Source organism: Choloepus didactylus, chromosome 2 (genome assembly GCF_015220235.1).
Source record: "Choloepus didactylus isolate mChoDid1 chromosome 2, mChoDid1.pri, whole genome shotgun sequence".
NCBI lineage: Eukaryota > Metazoa > Chordata > Mammalia > Pilosa > Megalonychidae > Choloepus > Choloepus didactylus.
The window spans coordinates 9,860,729-9,878,949 of NC_051308.1; the positions used below are offsets into that span (position 1 = coordinate 9,860,729).

Sequence of the window (18,221 nt, forward strand, 5' to 3'; positions counted from 1 at the left end):
TCAATCATCCTTGTCTTTAGACAAGAGGTCTTATTTTAAGCTTTGCATGAGATTACCGCCCTAGAATTTTCCTAACTTTATAACCTCTATCCTCACTGAAGGAAGTATCTGTAAGTAGCTGTGCCCACCATGGACTGAGGTTTGAAGAGTCTGGCTACAGTGACAGTACACCTGTTGTTCACTGTGAAGCCCAGTTTTGCAGATGGTGGTGTCTACAGTTTGAGCTTTGCTCAGGTCAGGAATCAAAGGGAGTCAGTCCCTGCAACAGGGAACGTTGGAGAAGACAGCCGATAAGGTGTTTTGAGTTTAGGGCCTGCTGAGAGACTTGCAGGCTGTGATGACTAAGCAGGTTGAAGCTCTCACCACTTACACCCAACCATGTCCTTAGAGGCAAGATGTATATCACAGTCAATGAAAGTGCTAGCTGCACTGAAACGGGAGGGCTTGGTCTTCCACCAGTGGCAATAAAAAATAAAAACATCCCCATTACCCAGCTTGGCCAAGCAAAGGGGCATACCTTAAAGAATGACAAATTCAAACTTCATCAAACCAGTACTGTCAACCTGTTCTCCTAAGGCAATGGGTTCATGCATTTGAATAGCATGGAGCCTCCCATTTTAGACATCCTTCTGGACATGTCCTATGGATTCTGCAAACCTGGAATTAGATTCTCAAGCCTGGGATGTCAAGTGAGGCATGAAGATTAATTTTTGCAGTATTTTCAGATGAGCAGATAATAGGAGTTATGAATGTGTCGAGCTTTCTCAGTCTTCCTGATTTAGCTTCTTAGGACAGTCCATTAAGAATGGCCTTTACCCTATGTCTTTAAGTACATTTATAATCTCTTGCTTAGTTTTTCCTATTGTTCATCTTTTTTTTTAGTAACCAGTCATGCCTCATCAAATAATAATGAAGGAAAAGACCTGATCCAGCTTCTGTAAGAAATAAGATCCTCAATCACTTCACTTAGTTAATAGGTGGGCAGAAAAGTTACAACTATGTGAGCTTCTTGTTAACTGCTATTTTAATTTTCTCCAGAATGGAATTATCTGCCATCCAGATACAATTTGCTAACAGCCTCACTCATTATTACAGATTAATGTTGCTGCTAGCAAGCTGCTTACTTCCCTCTTCTATACTCACAAAATCACAGCCTTTGATAATTAATCCTGATAATACCAATATAGAAATCAAAAAAACTTGATATATCATTCAATGACTCTTGGCATAGAGGAAAAGAACCTCACTTAAACATGAAAAAAAAAAAAAGCTACAAAAAATGTATTCTACTGACTTTCATAGGCAAATTTCAACTATTTGAAAAACTAATTTTATACTGTATTTTACCTGATTGATTTTCCTTTGTATTTGACTATTTTTAAAGAAAATACATGAAAATGAGGTGAAAATACGCAATATGCTCCATGAATTTAGGAGAGATTAAATTTTGCCCCAAGTGAAATAGCTAAAGTCAATGGATTTTAATTGCAAAATATCCCATGGGTTTACTTTTTTTTTTTTTTTTCTTTTTAATTTCTTATATTTTCCCCTTAGGTTACCAGGATTAATTTGCAAGGTTAGTCCCACACTAAACACGAAACTAAACAAAAGTTGTGACCGGTGAGGAGGTGATTAGGCAGGCTAAGGAGAGCTTTCCAGTCCACGTCAGGGGCTGTCGGCACGCTGGGGTGAAATTACCCAGGGCCACTCGCAGCTTGGCTGGCCTCAGCTGCAGCTCTCTCCCTCCATTTCATTACAACCCAGGTTTCTTCTAGTTACAGGCTGTTAGGGACCTTGCGAGACCATTCCCATGCTCTGTGTTTCTTTCCCAGGTTGTTCAGAAACCATGTTTTCTTTATTCTGAAAATAACAGCAGTCATGGATACATTTTTCCCAAGCATCAGTAACTCACCAGAATATGTGTTTTGTCTTGAGTGAACCCTGAGGCCATAGAAGCCTCCCTCCCTGCCCACCATGTTTTGTCTACACTGCTTTTAGGCCATGAGGTTCCCAGCATAAAGTTTAACACTCCACCAGTGTAAGCGGCAACCTCTGTACTAAAAGCCTCCTTTGTGTGGGCTTAGACAGGAAATGGAGATGGCTTGTTACCCATCCTTTAAAAATTTTCTAGTGCTCAGCCTCCATGAAATGGATTGCTTATGGGGAGATAATGTCTATTCTATTCCTTTTTAAGTCTGTGAAAAATGTCATCCTGGTTAATAGGGTGATTAAGACTCTTTATGCTCCAGGAGATAAATGTGATTATGTTTGTCATACTCTACCCAAGATAAAGACAGCAAAGAAGGCAAACTTGAAATTCCATAACATTTCCTCTCTTCCATATCCAGAACTCAACATTCAGAACATTCAGAACTCAATACACAGATGGTAATGCACATAAAGAATAACATTATCTGTTAAACATTTTTCCTTTCCATTAACCAATTTAACAATATGCCTCTGGTATAGAAGGAGTAGACAAATGACTAAATCTTCCGACATCTGAATTCTGACTGTAGAAAACTACTATTTTAGTCATATTGCTTGCATTGTTTTTTTATTGTCATTGTAGTTTCTTCATCTTTGCTTTTAAAGTCCAGTTGAAGACTATGCTGAGTACCTATTCCAGGGTCCTGGGACTGGTTCTGCCAACCAAGGACAACAGAACTAACACATACAGAGAGGGTTTTGTAAACATTCAGTGTGCTGCGCAAATACCTACTCAGACATCTACTCCTTCAGGACTCGTTCACCCAGGCCTACAGGGCACACTTCCCATGGCAGAGGTGTGGCAGAGGTGTGGCAGAGCAGGGCTGATCACGACTGCCACTGCTGTCGAGCTTCACGCTGATTATCATCTCCTTTTTGCACAGCTGCCCTTGCCCTTGCGGTGTTCATTGACTGGTGCCCGTTTTTCCCCTGCTCTTTTAGGTTCAAACAGAAACTTTGAAAATGGAAATAAAATACATATAGCCAAATAGTCAGAAATGACTTAATTTGCTGTAAAAGAGTATTTGTTATGTTTTCTCTTCCCTAAAAAACATGGTAATGTGCTGAAGTCAAGTTAATAACCACGGACGTTTTGGTGTTACCCTGCTCTTGCCTTCTGGCCAAGCCCATCATGTAGCTAAGGGAGGGACTTGGCTTTGTCCAGGAGTGGCAGCCAGGTCATCGCTGAACTCCAAGGAAAGTCTTTCAGAGGTGGCTGGCATCGTCTTTGGTTTTTATTAGTTTGTTTGCCTGTTATGTGTCCTAATTCCATGCTGTTGTTCCCACACATGCTGCCCTCTTTGTCCTTCCCAGCTAGCAGATAGCAGCCCCTGCAGTTTGCAAGGCCCAAGAGGAGTCCCTGCCCTCAAGGAGCTTACAAGGCGAGGATCTGTTAAATAGACTTAGTTAATAATTATTTCTTCTCTTATAATTCCAGATTAGCTACAAATTCTCATCTTCTCCTACCCAGGGGAAATCTTTTGAAAAACAATAGGCATCCTCCATTCAAGAAAAAGAAAAATCTGAATTCTAGCTTTAGTTTTAGATGGTGCCCTTGCCATCTACTAAGGGAAACCTGGACTCAGACTAATCATGTGGACAAAACACCCACTCACTTTGGGTCCTGCCTTTTCTTAGTGAAGATCTAGCTGAACAAGAAAGATGGGTGAAGAGTTCTTTGCCAAATATTCCACATATCTTGAGAAATTTCACAATACTTTTCTCTTAGTCTTGAATTTTTAACAGGTTACATATGAATCCCAGACGCTTATTACACCTGTTCAACTCACAATACAGCAATTTTAACAAGGTAACATGGTCTAGAGAAAAATGTTACATTATGCATTTGACATTTCATTTAAAATTTTTCCTTAGAACTAAAAGGTTTCATTGTAACAAATTAATTTCAAATGTACTTTATTAAACCTGATTGCTGACTAATTAAAGCCACAGCAATTATAACTTACATAATTAATATTCAAGAGGTTATTTCTCTGTACATATTGACATAATAAAGTATCTCTCTTCTTTAAAATTTGTTAATCTCCAAAAAAAATAAATTCATGTAGATACTATCTTCCATTTTGTTTGTGTTTTTTTGCCAGAGCACATGGAGGACAGGAAAGGGTTGGGTTTATGTAAGAAATTACTAGTAGCAGTTTTATCAGGGAGGTGGTACTAAATAATGAATACTTAAGACTCAGTACTGAGGTGACTTCCTGGTTAAAAGTGTTCAGATAGGTGGCAACTGGGCTATTTTTACTTGGACAACTGAGGCCAAACTACAAATTGTCAGTGTTCAGGAATCATTATCATTTTTTAGTTCCAACTGTACCTTTTCAAGTTATCATGATCTGTTACTGGCTTTTGGTCCTAAGCAGAAGAACCTGATAGGACCTTAAGGGAAGTCCTTGAGGACTGTAATTGGCACGTGACTCCACTGTGGTCAGATAACAGGGTCACACCTCCTTCCTGACATGGATTGGCCCAGGAACCTGTCTCTATGCAGTCTGGCTAATGGAAAAAGCCCTCCTAATTCTGACACTCACATAAGGACAAGAAAGGCTCTCAAAACTCATTTAATTAGACATATTGAGGTACTACTGCTCTTAGGATCTGCTTGGGTTGATTTTCTATCCTACATTTATTAATGTTTGTTTGTTTGTTTTTCTTTCAGGTAGGAAAGTTGGTTTCAAAGGTTATAGACATAAACAAAAGTTTTTCCCCTGGCAGCTACCCCAAAGAGGGCAGTTGTCCCTATAACTGTTATTTTTAAATAGTCTTCCTAACTCTGCAAAAACTTTACCTCCTTAACCCCAACATGCACGTGTGCGCACACATACACACACACCCTGGCCAAGTCAATTTTAAAGTAAAACAAACAGAATGACTGTGGGTCATCAGGGCCCCTGAGGAGAAGGCTGGAAGCTGTACATTCCAGAGTTCAGCCAACGGTCTGCACATGTTCCTGAGGAGAAATCCAGCTGAGGCCCTTTGCTGGTGTGGGGTCATTTTAGAATTTATCCATGCTCATCTCATTTGGATTTCAATGCTTCCTCCCACTCAACTGTCGATTCAGAGTTCTTGGGAATTGTTGGAAATATCAATTGCATTTTACTTCGAAAGTCTTTCACCTAGAAGAAGAAAAAAGCAGTCATTAAGTGTTAAGAAAAGGGGAAACTAGCCAAGCCATTAGAGACTGACACCTCTGCTGACTGGATAATACTTCACTGCTCACGGGTACACAGCAAATGGTATCACCTGAATACCAATAACAGGTAAGGGCTCTATTCTAGCTACCTTGAAAAACAAAAAATGAAATACACCTCTTTTCTTCCTCCAAGTATAAATCTGTCGAGACTTAAATAACATTAAAACTCCACTCTGAATCTGGAAGGCAATATGCCCTAAACTGTCAACTTTCCATATCTATTCCCAACCCTCAGAGCAGTTATGTATTGTTGGCAAGGACACAGCTGTGGAATGGAATTTCTGTGCATTTGAATAAATGAACATACTCAGGTCATCGAAATTAGCAGAAAGTTACAGCCACTGGGAAGGGGTGGAGAGAAGAAACTTAGTAGGTGTTTAATAAATGTGTTGAAAGAACAAATGAATGACAGGTAAGCTAGAAAGTTCTTATGTGCTGGCAGTGTGGTCAGGTTTTGATCACCGGCAGAGGTTACTCTGAACCTGGGAGTCGGAGCAGGGGGCTGTGGGGCAGGGTGGAAGGTCAGAACAGGCAGTGTGAGCACAAGCCCAAGTTCCCCAGGAGCACCTGGCTCCATGCCAGGCACACTCCTCCAAGGGAGGAGCCACCAACAATGGAAGTTGGATAATCTTCACATTAGAGGGTACTAGCATAGCCACACACTCTTGGGTTCACCTTTTCAATCCATATGGCCCTGTTGTGGAGATATTCTTTCAGAAGCACTGTTATAATTTTTCTCACATCAGCTACATCCTAGCCAGATTTTCCTGAGGATACAGATGTCTTTGACTGGATTTCTGAGGCATCCTGGTCTCCTCAGCAACATTTAAGTCCCTCTTTGAGTAGTTATTTTAAGAGTTGGCTAATACTGTTCTATGTTGATGCTCATTTATTTCACATTGAGGATTAATCTTTACTTTGTTTCTGACTCAGGGGGTGTGCTCCGTTCGGGACTTGTAACTTGTACACATTCATAGAAGTTACCGTAGCACTGTTAGAAGCACAGATTCTAGCATAAGACTGACTTCTGTTCAAATCCTAGCTCCACCACCCGGGAAAGTTTACTTAACCTCTCCAAGCAGTAGTGTCTATGGATATAGAGAGGAGAAGATAATCTCCTGTTCACAGAGCTGGAGGATTAAGTGAGGGGATGCACATAAAGCACAGAGCCTCACAGGCAGAAGTGCCTAATGCACATTAGCTGTCGCCGTGACACCTCCATCCAAGTATGTGAGCTGGGTTCCAAGAACAAAGCTTGTATGGATAGAATTGTTGTGGCATGTTTGTTAAAAGCATTGTAGTTACTGTTCATTTTGGTTTACATATTCTGAAACTGGAAGAAACGTAAGGTTCTTGAAGATACGAAGTCCGTATGAAGTCTGTGCCAACCAGGCACCGATCTAGAAGGTGCACACACCCATGGATGGTGTCTCTCCCCACTCCCCCACACAGCAATCCAGTGTGTACTGGGGCTAAGCCCTTCTGAGAGGTTCTTATCTAAAGGTAGTGGCTGTCTCTCTGGGGAGGGTCTAGAAATCAGGGTGAAGTGGGCGTGGTTCTGGTTGTCACAATCACTGGGGACTACTGTTTGCATTGGGGGAGGGGCAGGGAGGCTAAATGTCCAGGGCTGCCTGCAAGAACTGCTCCGATCAAAATACTGACAGCACCCCCATCACAGAACTTTGAGTACTTTCATACATGAAAAACAGACATCCCCCGGGCCAGAGTTTGCAACATGTTGCCTGGTTCTTCCCCTATCTTTCTGGTTGAACATTTGTTTGTTACAACTAAGCCAATGACTCATTTTCAAATGGGGGATCAGCCAGCAGGATGTGGACAGACTCATCCACCACGCTCCCTCCTCAGTGACAGAACATGATGTGCTGCTGGGAGGGAGGCTGGGAAGTGCACAAGCGGCCGGGGTGGGCGCATGAGGGACAGTGGCTCTGCTTCAGCATGGTGATATGCCCATGGCCTTCTCTAGCCTGGTTTCTTTCTTTCCCCTCATTTCCCAGGGTCCTAAGTGAGTAAATGAATTGCTGGAAGGAGCATATCTAAGCACAGTCAACTAACTAGGACTAGATGGGCCTCAAAGGGAGGAAGGTAAAGGAAGGGGAGGCAAGTGGGATAAAGAACACCTTTTAGCCCTGTTCTTTTAAATTTACAAGCTGTGGAAATGGAAACCCAATCTACATTTAAGTTAAAAACAGGGCCTCAAGTTGCTTTAGACAGTGGGGCTCTATGGAAGGTTTCAAAACTTGTACTGTTTTTATTATATGGATAGGAAATAAAAACCTTCACTTTTTTCCCACCTATATTGATTTCTGATACACAGTTTAGAAAAGTTATGTTGGTCTTATCGGGGATACTCCATACACAGGCCAACAGAACATTTCTCTGCTTAAAAAGGGGCTTGAAAAAAGACTTGGGTTGAATGCATTTAAGCAAATTTGGTTATAAAGTAAATATGCTGAATTCCATGATGATAATAGCATTTCCACAGAACCATCTCCCCCACCCTATGCCCCAAAAGTTTGGTGAAGATGTGGCATGCTGGGAACTCGAGTCCCCATCTGCAACTTGCTTTACTCTGAAGCATTTTCCAAATCTTGGGATCTCATCCCTGCTATTGTCTCTTCCTTCTTTCCGGGTCCAGTAAGAATTTTTCCATGGCTATGGATCACAGGGTACTAGCCTCATAGAGGAGGGCTGTGCACTTCACAACTCCAGGGGATGTTGTCCACAAAGCCTAAGATGTGAATGGTGTCCCTACTGCTCCCAGAACCTCAGCCTTCAGTCCCAGTGTTCTCCCATTTAATTACCAGAAGCCACCACTACGTAAGGCAGCAGCTGTCAGATGGAGTGCCAAGATGACTGGGAAATGTATTACAAGTAATCTGTCACTGATATGGATGTTCTGAAGTTGGCACATTTAACTCTTTAGATGTTAGTATAGATTCAAGACTATGCCTCTGACAATGTTACTCTCATCCCCATAGCCTCTTTTTACTTATTTTTTATTAGAGAAGTTGTAGGTATACAGAAAACTCATGCAGAAAATACAGAATTCCCATATACCCTTCCCTCCACAAAGACACATAGTATTTATTCCCTATTAGTGCTTTGTATTAGTGGGGTTCCTTTGTTACAACTGATGAAACTATTATTATATTACTAACTATAGTTTACTGTAGTTATGTTAGAGATAACCATAGTTTATATTATGGTTCACTGTACTGAATAGTCCTACAGGTTTTTTTTTTTTTTAATTGTTATTCTAGTAACATATATACAACCTAAAATTTCCTCTTTAAACCACATTCAAATACATCATTCAGTGGTGTTAATTTATTCACAATGTTGTGCTACCATCACCCCAAGCATCAACTCCCCATTCCCTACCCCAAGCCCCTGGTAATCTATTTCTAGTTTCTGACTCTATGATGCTTATTCTGTTTCCTATCAGTGAGATCATACAATATTTGTTCTTTTTTATCTGGCTTATTTCACTCAACATGGTATCTTCAGGGTTCATCCATGTTGTCACATGTATCAGAATTTCATTCCTTTTTATGGCTGAATAATATTCCAATGGGTATATTTACCACATTTTGCTTATCCATTCATCACTTGATGGACACATGGGTTGCTTTCATCTTTTGGCAATTGTGAATAATGCTGCTATGAACATCAGTGTGCAAATATTTGTTTGAGTCTGTGCTTTCAATTCTTCTGAGTATATACCTAGAAGTGGGATTGCCAGGTCACATGGTAATTCTATATTTAACTTTGAGGACCCGCCAAACTTTTTCCCACAGAAGCTGCACCACTTTACATTCCTACCAACAATGAATGAGGGTTCCTACTACTCCACATCTTTTCCAACACTTGTTAAGTTCCATTTTTTTAAAAAGTGGCCATTCTAGTGGGTGTGAAATAGTATCTCATTGTGGTTTTGATTTGCATTTCCCTCATGGCTTGTGATAATAACCATTTTTTCATGTGCTTTGTGGACATCAGTGTATGTTCTTTGAAGAAATACCTACTCAAGTCTTTTGCCCATATTTAAGTCGGATTGTTTGTCTTTTTGTTATTGAGTTATAGGATTTCTTTATATGTTCTGGATATTAAACCTTTATCAGATAGGTGGTTTCCAAATATTTTCTCCTGTTCTGTAGGCTGTTATTCTACTTTTCATGATGAGTCTTTGCACAAAAGTTTTTCATTTTGAAGTCCCACTGATCTATCTTCTCTTTTGCAGGTTATGCTTTTGTCGTAATGTCTAAGAAATCATTGTCTAACAGAAAGTTCTAAAGATGCTTACCCATGTTTTCTTCTAGGAGTAGTGTTATAGTTTTGGTTCTTATATTTAGGTCTTTGATCAATTTTGAGTTAATTTTTGTATATGGTGTGAGATAGCATTCCACCTTCATTCTTTTGCATATGGATAGCCAGTTTTCACAGCACCATTTGTTGAAGACACTTTCTTTCCCCATTTAGTGGACTTGGCACACTTGTTGAAAATCAACTGGCCATAGCAGTGAGGGTTTATTTCTGAACTCTCAATTCAACTTCATTGATCTATATGTCTATCCTTGTCCAGGAACATACTGTTTTGATTATTGTAGCTTTGTAATTAGTTTTAAAATCAGGATGTGTGAGTCCTCCAACTTTGTTCTTTTTCAAGGTTTTGGCTATTCAGAGACCCTTACCCTTCCATACAAATTTGAGGGTTTGCTTTTCCATTTCCACAAAGAAGGCTGTTGGAATTTTGATTGGGATTGCCTTGAATCCGGAAATCGCTTTGGGTATAACTGACATCTTAACAATACTTAGTCTTTTCTGAACTTGTGCTTAGTCCTGGGCTTGTGCTTGCTCTAGGCCTTAGGAAATCCCCCATTTACAGGAATTTGAATGCTCCCCCAATTGCCTATGAAATGGACTTTCTCCCCACTCCGGGATGATCTATTTTATTTTGTAAAGAGGCCCCAGGCCACTTTGACTTAATTGTGTCCTACAAAGCTTTAGCTGTTTGCAAGCTGCTTCTGCCTGTCAGGCAAGTTCTGGGAAGGGGAGTCAGGGAGGAGTTTCTTCCTTCAGTCTTTCATGCTGCCACTGAGAGACTGGCACCAACATATAGGCATCACAGTATGACTCCTTCTGGAACAGAGCCAGAGACCCACAATGGGAACACAGGCTGACTCCACGCTGTGCTGGGGAGGGGGTGGAGTAGGGGTTAGCGAGAGTGCCATGAGCTTCACCTACCCGATTTAAAGCTGCACTTTCTTGATTCAGCACTCGCCCAGTTACTGTAACTCTTTAACTGTTACTGGAGTTTCCAGGATGGCTCTGTCAGTTTTTGCTAGTTTTTCAAAGATTCTGTGGGGAAACAGCATCCTAGAGTGTCTTACATCACCATCTTGGATGACCGGATTCCCACAGCTTCTTGAAGGGTCACGAGAGGGCTGCCACACAGCTCTTGTGCTCAACTACAGATGCCACAGAGAGGGGCTGGGCATGTTGCCTCATTTAACCCTCACAGCAACCATGTGGGGCAGATGCCATCCCTACTTCCAGATATGGTGACCAAAGCTCAGAGAGATCAAACAATATGCTTGGTTTCATAGCTGGTGAAGCAGGTCTGACCCTTATGCATCTACTTGGTGCACTGCTCAGGTGTCGCATGGGATGTTACTGCACATTTACATGCATGTCTTGTAGGGAAAAAAGACTTGAAAACTTTTGGTCTAACAGATGGTGTACTGAAAAATTACTTAAAAGCTTCAGGTTATGCCCCCAATTTAATTAATTTCAGGAAAATCCCTACAGCATTGATTCGAATAAATAGGCAGTTATTAGAATTAATGTCTTTGCCATTGACTAGCTCATTTAGCTTCAACTTCCTCATTTGAAGGCCCTGTACTGCTGAAGGCCTACTGTTGTGGTTAGAATGGCAAAAGCTTTACAGGATGGACCGTTGAGAAATCCTCTGCATATGTAAAAGATAATTTTCAAGAACCTGGTAATTCAGCATCTTCACAAAACAGAATAATAGCATTTTAATTCTGATACCAGGAGGTACAGAATGTAGTTAGATTATAAAATGTTACTTGAACAGCAATAATAATGTCTGCCATTTGAGATCACCTATATGCCATGCACCATACCAAGAATTATACTTGTATTTCATCTTTACAATTCTAGATGGCAGAAATGATGACATCCACTTTACAAATGAGAACCCAGAGGTTCAGAGAAATTAACCTGTCCACAGTGACACAGCTTATAAGGGCAACTGTCTGAACAATGTCCAGGTCTCTTTTCTCTGGTTATTCCTTTTTGTTCTGAGACCTTGAAAGACATGGAATTTCTATAACCTCTACCTACATACCAGTTTTCACTAAAATGACTTTAAAAGCATATGCTATATACCTCTTGCAATTCTGACCATTTTATTGAAAATGGTGCAGTAGATATTACTAGCATTCACCAATAGCCAGTACTCATCTATTTCTGGATTCAGGGAGGCTTATATTCCCCCACCCCTTGGAGTTAAGTAATCATGGAGTAGTTCTAATGAAACATGTCACCTCTAGACTGAAGTATTTAATTGCAGGTGCTGGACTCTCCAGGCCTCTCTTCCCTTCCATTGCAATTCTGGAAACCTGTGTGGCTAGGATGGTACCTGGAGAGCAAAGCAATCTGAAGTGCTGAGCCAGCACATGGAGGACAGCTTCCCTAGAGGGTCGCTAATACACACAGTGGATTTTGCATGAGTGTGAAATAAACCTTTTTTATTTTAAGCCACAGATATGGGATTATTTTTTACTGCAGCATACTGGCTAATATAGATGGTAAAGAGGGGTACAAAGAGGACAAAAGGCCTGCTCTGATATCCTTCAATGGTACATTCAATTTGCCTGAAATGTGGTTGAATAAAATCTCAAGCGCTGGACAAAGGGGATCAGGAACTCTTGTCAGCTGAGCAAAAAGCTCTTACAGTCACCTGGAACAACTGCAGCACTCCCCTTCCCACTGAGGGAGCTCAGCACATCAATTGGTCCCATTACATGACACTGCTTCCTGGTGAATAAGAACATTTCCTGATGACTGTAATGAAATTGAACGGGGAGCTCTGAGAAGCAAAGTAAAATAAAGGGTCAGTTTTTCGAAGGAGGATTGCTGTCATGTCTATTTGATGCAATTTAACAACTAAGCAGGACTGTCTTGGTTTAGGGGGCAGACACTGATATTTCACTTGATTAGGCCTGTTAATATCCACGTGGATCCTGAGATTAGATGTATTTTTAACAGTTCATTATTATTTATTTAATATTAAATAGCAGCAAGAAGGCTAATGTGAAAAAAAAAATCTCTGTTCCATTTCGAAAGTAACTAATACTATCATTTGGGTAAAGGCCAGATGAGCATCTTTACTTTCTCCTCAGCCCTCACTGAATCACAAGCATGAAGTCAAGAATCTGCAGCAAAGTCAGTTGATTTAGGAATAGACCATTAACATGTAATGTTCTGAGAAATACAATCCCTGGAGGTACTAATTAAAATGGCCAATTTTTAAGACAGTGATTAACTAATAGAGCACAACTCAAAAGCTTTCTGTTAACTTGAAGTAAACTGAGCAACAGGGACAACCCTGAGCCTCTTGCAGCCAAGGTCCACTTGCTGCTGAGACCTGGCCCCCAAAAAACAATTTATAACGTGTTTCTTGATTTAATGTGTGAACAGGTCAGGTACTCAGAGGCAGTTCTAGAATGATTTCACTCAGTCAGGCTTTATTTTTAGAAACTGCAACATTTAGAGATGTTTCCTTCCTCTGCCAAATAAATGACAGTAACTATACCACCTCTGACTGTCAGGCCTCTTTCTAAAAGCTTTATACTTTCCTGCATTAAACAATTTCAATAGCTACTAACCCAATCATGATTATTTTCATGTCTTAATGTAATGATCCTGCCTTGGCGTGCCCGTGCACACACATACACACACGCACATACACACAGGACCTACCTGTAGCTCCCATTTCATAATGCCTTTTTAATGGTGCAGCTGAAAGACTGTCACAGGGGAATGAAGGCAGCCCTGAGATGGCTCCATTACAGAAAGTACTTCTCCTGTCTGCTCCGATTAAGGCAGACAAAGGGCTGCTTCTTTGGCAAGTGAATCCTGGAGTTAAAGTTTTAAAAACACGTATTCCCTTCAATATTTGACATGTAAAACAGGCCAACCCAGATCTGTGGAATTATTCATTTTCTGTTTTTTAGTATGTCTGCCAAATAAAAGTGCTTATATTAACTACAGATGAAAATAAGATTAAATATGCTGACCTGTAACCCTGACAGGAAGAACAAGGTGCACATGGCTGTCTTCCCAATAGCCTTCTGCACCCTTTCCTGGCATCCAGAGGAGAAACGGGGATCATGTTTTACAGTGTATCCGGTTCCAGGACCTTCTGTTTGGGAAGGATCCCACTGCCTTTATTCCAGTCATGACCATGACTGACAAGTGTGGAGAAGGTCAGCAGGAGCTTGACAACAAGGGGAAGGGGCCGACTGGGAATCATTCCAACACTAAAACCTCATTTGAGAGGCTATTATTTCTTTATAATGCCAAAGGAAAGCTTGTGATTGCCAAGTCCCAACTAAAAATGCCCTCTACTAAAATGAAGCTACATCTTAAGTGGCCTTAAAATGGCAAGTCTTAATAAATGCTCAAATCAGATTGACTGAAGTAGCAAATGAAATACTGGTTAGTCAGTGCAACATAGCATTAATATGTTTTACCCTTCTCTATATTTATCTTGTCAGTCTTACGTATTTCCAATCAAATTTCTGAGGATATATATATAGTCTTTGCATCTAATGAAATGTATATCCTAATAAACCCGATAAATTAAACTACAGAAGCCCAAATAGAAAGAAATGGTAGTTTCTGCCCCGTAAAGCCTGAATCCTGATCATGTGATGGTTCCTCAAAGCTCCCTCTCTCGCTCTAAGAGAGCTCTCTCCTAATGGGGGCTCTTGGTTCACACAGCCCCCTCAGTCAGCAAAAGATTTCAGTTCAGAATACTGAATCCTGACAAAATGAATAATTTATAGTCAGGACTTGAAAGCTATTCTCTTCCTTCCTGCCACTGAAATGCAGCTCAGGAAGGAGGAGCAGTTATAAAAGGAAGGGTGAAGGGTGGGCAAAGAGTGGCATTAGTGGAGTACCTGTGAAGCTGTTTCCCTGTGACCCGGTGGCTGCCCCGACTCTTGTCCCATGGCAGCGGCCGGATGGCCCATTCGAGGCGACACGTGAAATGTAAGAATTCTCTCAGCACTGGCAGGCAGATTTATAGAAACCATTTGTCAAACTGAATATGGGAATTTAAAAAATGATAATCTTTACTTAACAGTGGCCAACATTTTAGGGGGATCCTTTCAAAGGATCAGCTACTGCCAGCTATCACTTCTTTGATCCCAGTCATAACAAGAAATGTTTTAGCCTGATGCCTTTTTTCCACTTTTTCCTATAATGATTCCTTTGACCGGTCAAGTCATTTTCCAAGATAAGTGTTCTTGAGGATGCAATTCAAGGATGCTGGATGGCTTCTTTCTATAGTAATTTTCTTTCTTGAGTCTGAACCTCTTCAGAAATACCATCTTTATGATAGCTGCCTCTTCAGTTTTCCCCCTCAGCCACAAATAAATCAATTTTGAGGGGAAAAAAAATAACAATACTTTACAAAATAAAAATATCTCAAACAAAGCAGCTTTTTATTTACAATGAGTCTTGAGACAAGAAAGTATTAAGAAAAATAAAGTTGCACAGTCCTCCCAAGCAGATTTAGGTCTACTCAAAGATGAAGAAAGCCAAATATAGTTAGTGCCCTAATGACTTTCTATCTTAGGTGGCTCATTATTCCTTTTGAATTAAAAACCTAACTCAAGTTATCTATTCAAAGTACAGGATAAAATTATCACTGATGGCCGGATGGGACCTTAATACTTTAGGCCACACTTTTTGGGAAGAAGGATGCAGGAGATGAGGATGACTAGCAAGTCTCTAAGTCACCTGGAATCCCACCTCACTCCTTTTATTATCTAAGAGTCCAGTTCAAAACTTCTGTCCTCTGTTAAGTCCTCTCCAGTACCCCAAGCAGAATTAACTTTTCCTGACTCTATACCATCATTATACCTTGTACCTCTTTCCATTATAGAATCTGCCACACGCAATTAAACATAATTACTTATGAATGTCTCACTGCACAAAGGACCACCTCTCATTCATCACCATATCCCTGTCCTCTAGAAGAGTACATGTTTGAATATGGACACAGTATATGTTTGTGGTAGGAAAGAATCAGTTAAGTAACTATAGAAATGAGTTAGTAACTAGAAGCCTGAAAGGTGGGGGAGATATGGAAAGGCAGGGTCGGAGAGCCCACCTGGTGCCTGAGTTCTGAGTCAAGGGGTAAGTAAGACGGGTAGGAGCCTGTTTGGGGTTTCTTAGCAAGGTTGATGCACAAATGTCAAACAAAGCTGTGCTTATGCTAAAAGATTTCTTAACTATTTTCAAAGCCAATATCTATCTTTACTAAATTAAAACATATACCAAAGAAAGCTGTGCTTTTAAAATTTGGTCACATACCAAAAAAAAAAAAAAAGAGAATTCTGCTGTGCTAGAAACACACCAAAACAAATCTGCAACAGAACAGACTATTTTTATCCTTTAAAGTAATTTAAATGTTTTATTCTTTGGAAATTTTTTTAAAAACACACAAAGGCCTTGATTTGCAAAACAAGTATGCAATGAAAGCAGTGTTAATTAATATTGTAAACTGACCTGAACTAGGCCATAAAGGCACAAGCATGCAAGTAGAGCATTTTATAAATATCATTTTTTAAAAAGTCTTTCTGATAGGAAAATCATAAAATGTATATTGTCTTTTTAATAGTAAATCGGTGGGTTTTAATTCTATTGCTCATAGATAATAAGATTTATATAACTGTAATCCTTATGTGGGGTCTTCACAAAAATTCTAGTATTTGAAAGTATATTCCTTTGTTGGCAATACTGGGAATGCACAGAGAAGGACAAAAGCTTTCTGTCCAAGAAGAATAAAGGTAGAATGTCAAATCAAAAAGTAACACTGGGATCAGCTTCCTATTTATGGGATTTAAATATTATAAGATGAATTGGAAAGTATTCTCATAAATTAAATGGGTTACCTGAATCTAATTTTTGTTATTTAAAGGCATCATCTTACACATAATTTTTGAAGCTATGTAAAAGAACCACTTGTATTAATCACTATAAAGGAACAAAAGAAAGTATTTGGTATGGCACAAAATGTGAAAAATAAAGAATTTCACATTCGTTAGTATATATTTAAATATTCTAAATCATCTCTAAAAATTGAGAAAGTTTAACTTTGTGGATACAGGCTGTAATTGCAGAGGTGCCATTTTATTAACCCACCCCGTTTTTCTTCTGTGACTGGATTAAGTAATAGAAGTTAATACTGTAGTCCAAAGGAACAATGGCTTTATTTATCTAAAGAAAAAGTGATATGGAGAATATGTTTGTATATGGAAGTTACTTTCAATTTGAGGTAGCAATTTAAGTTACCTTTATAAAAAACTCAAAACTGCATATAAGATTAACTCCATTTTGTAAAGGTTAATAATTAATTTGCTCAAAGATTACATCTGAGCAAAGAACAGAGTCAGCAGAGGGGAGTGATGGGGAGAGGAGACAGTGTTCCAGGTAGAGGGATTAGCAAGGACAAGAAAGAGGCTAGACAGAACATGGCCCTTCAACATGACCAGAACTTTGAGCAAGACAGAAGGGTTACGAGAGATACAGCTAGACCATCACAGCACCACTCACATTTTGGATAGGATAACCCTGTTTTGTGGAGGCTGCCTTGTGCCCTGCAAGATGTTTAACAGCATCCCTGACCCCTATGCACTAAACGCCAGTAGCCCCACCCCAGTTATGACAACCAAACATGCTGCCACACATTGCCAGATGCCTTTGCCCCTGGTTGCAAGCCACAGAGCTAGAAAGCAAGCAGGGGCCAGATCAGAGGGACTCATAAACCACTTCAAGGAGCTTGGACTTTATTCTCAAGGGAAGAGGGAGCCACTGAAGTGGTAGATGTGATGTGGTCAGATTTCATTCAACAAATATCTACTGAACACCTACGCAGTAGGCACTGTTACAGATGCTGAGGATATAATTCACAAGATAAATAAGGTCTCTGTTCTCTTAGAATTTACATTCTATCGGAAGACAGATAAAACAAGAGAATGGACAGGCTATTTAATTTTAGATCAAATGGTCTGGGAAAGCTGCTCAGAGGAGGTGAAATAAATTTGAATTGAAACCCCGAATGGCAAAAAAGAACACCCATGCAAAGATCAGTTTCCTAGCAAAGCTAGTACCAAGGCCCCAAGAAGGAGCAGGCCTGGTGTGCTGAGGGAATAAGGAGGCCGGCATGGCTGCAGTGCATGTTGGAGGCTATTCTGAAGGGGATCCAAGACAAGGTTAGGGAAGGTGGGGCCCACACGTGAGGATTCTTAAGCTTGGGATAGAAATTTGGATTTTATTCTAGGTTCAATGGGGGCCATTGAAGGGTTTTAAATAGAGTTTATTTAAATAAAGGGTTTTAAAGAAATGATCTGACTTACATTTTTAAAATATCATTCTGGCTGCTCTGTGGCTAAAAAGTTCTAGGGGAAGTAAAAGAGAGGCCAGGAGACTAGATAGGAAACTATTTCAATGCACATGGCAAAAGACAAATGGAAGTAGAGAGATATAAAAGGAGTCCAGTTATGGTTAGCAGGAACACTGACTCATGAATTAGATGAAGGGAATAAAGAAATGACAGCATCTAAGATGACTCCTAGGTTTTGGTTTAACAACTGGGGGGATGATGGTGGCATTTAATGAAATGGGGAACACCAAAGGAGGAACAGATTGGGGAAGAGATAAAGCAATCAGGAGTTCTGTTTAG

At 40.1% G+C, this 18,221-nt stretch overlaps 1 protein-coding gene across 1 annotated transcript in view; it reads right to left on the reverse strand.

Moving 5' to 3' along the window:
* Window positions 1-1,509: 1,509 nt before the first annotated feature.
* Window positions 1,510-18,221, reverse strand: part of TMEM242 (transmembrane protein 242) — a 29,882-nt gene continuing 13,170 nt past the window's right edge. The window contains 1 exon segment of the mRNA XM_037820374.1: window positions 1,510-5,123. Coding sequence (XP_037676302.1) covers window positions 5,025-5,123 — 99 coding nt within the window. The 3' untranslated portion in view covers window positions 1,510-5,024.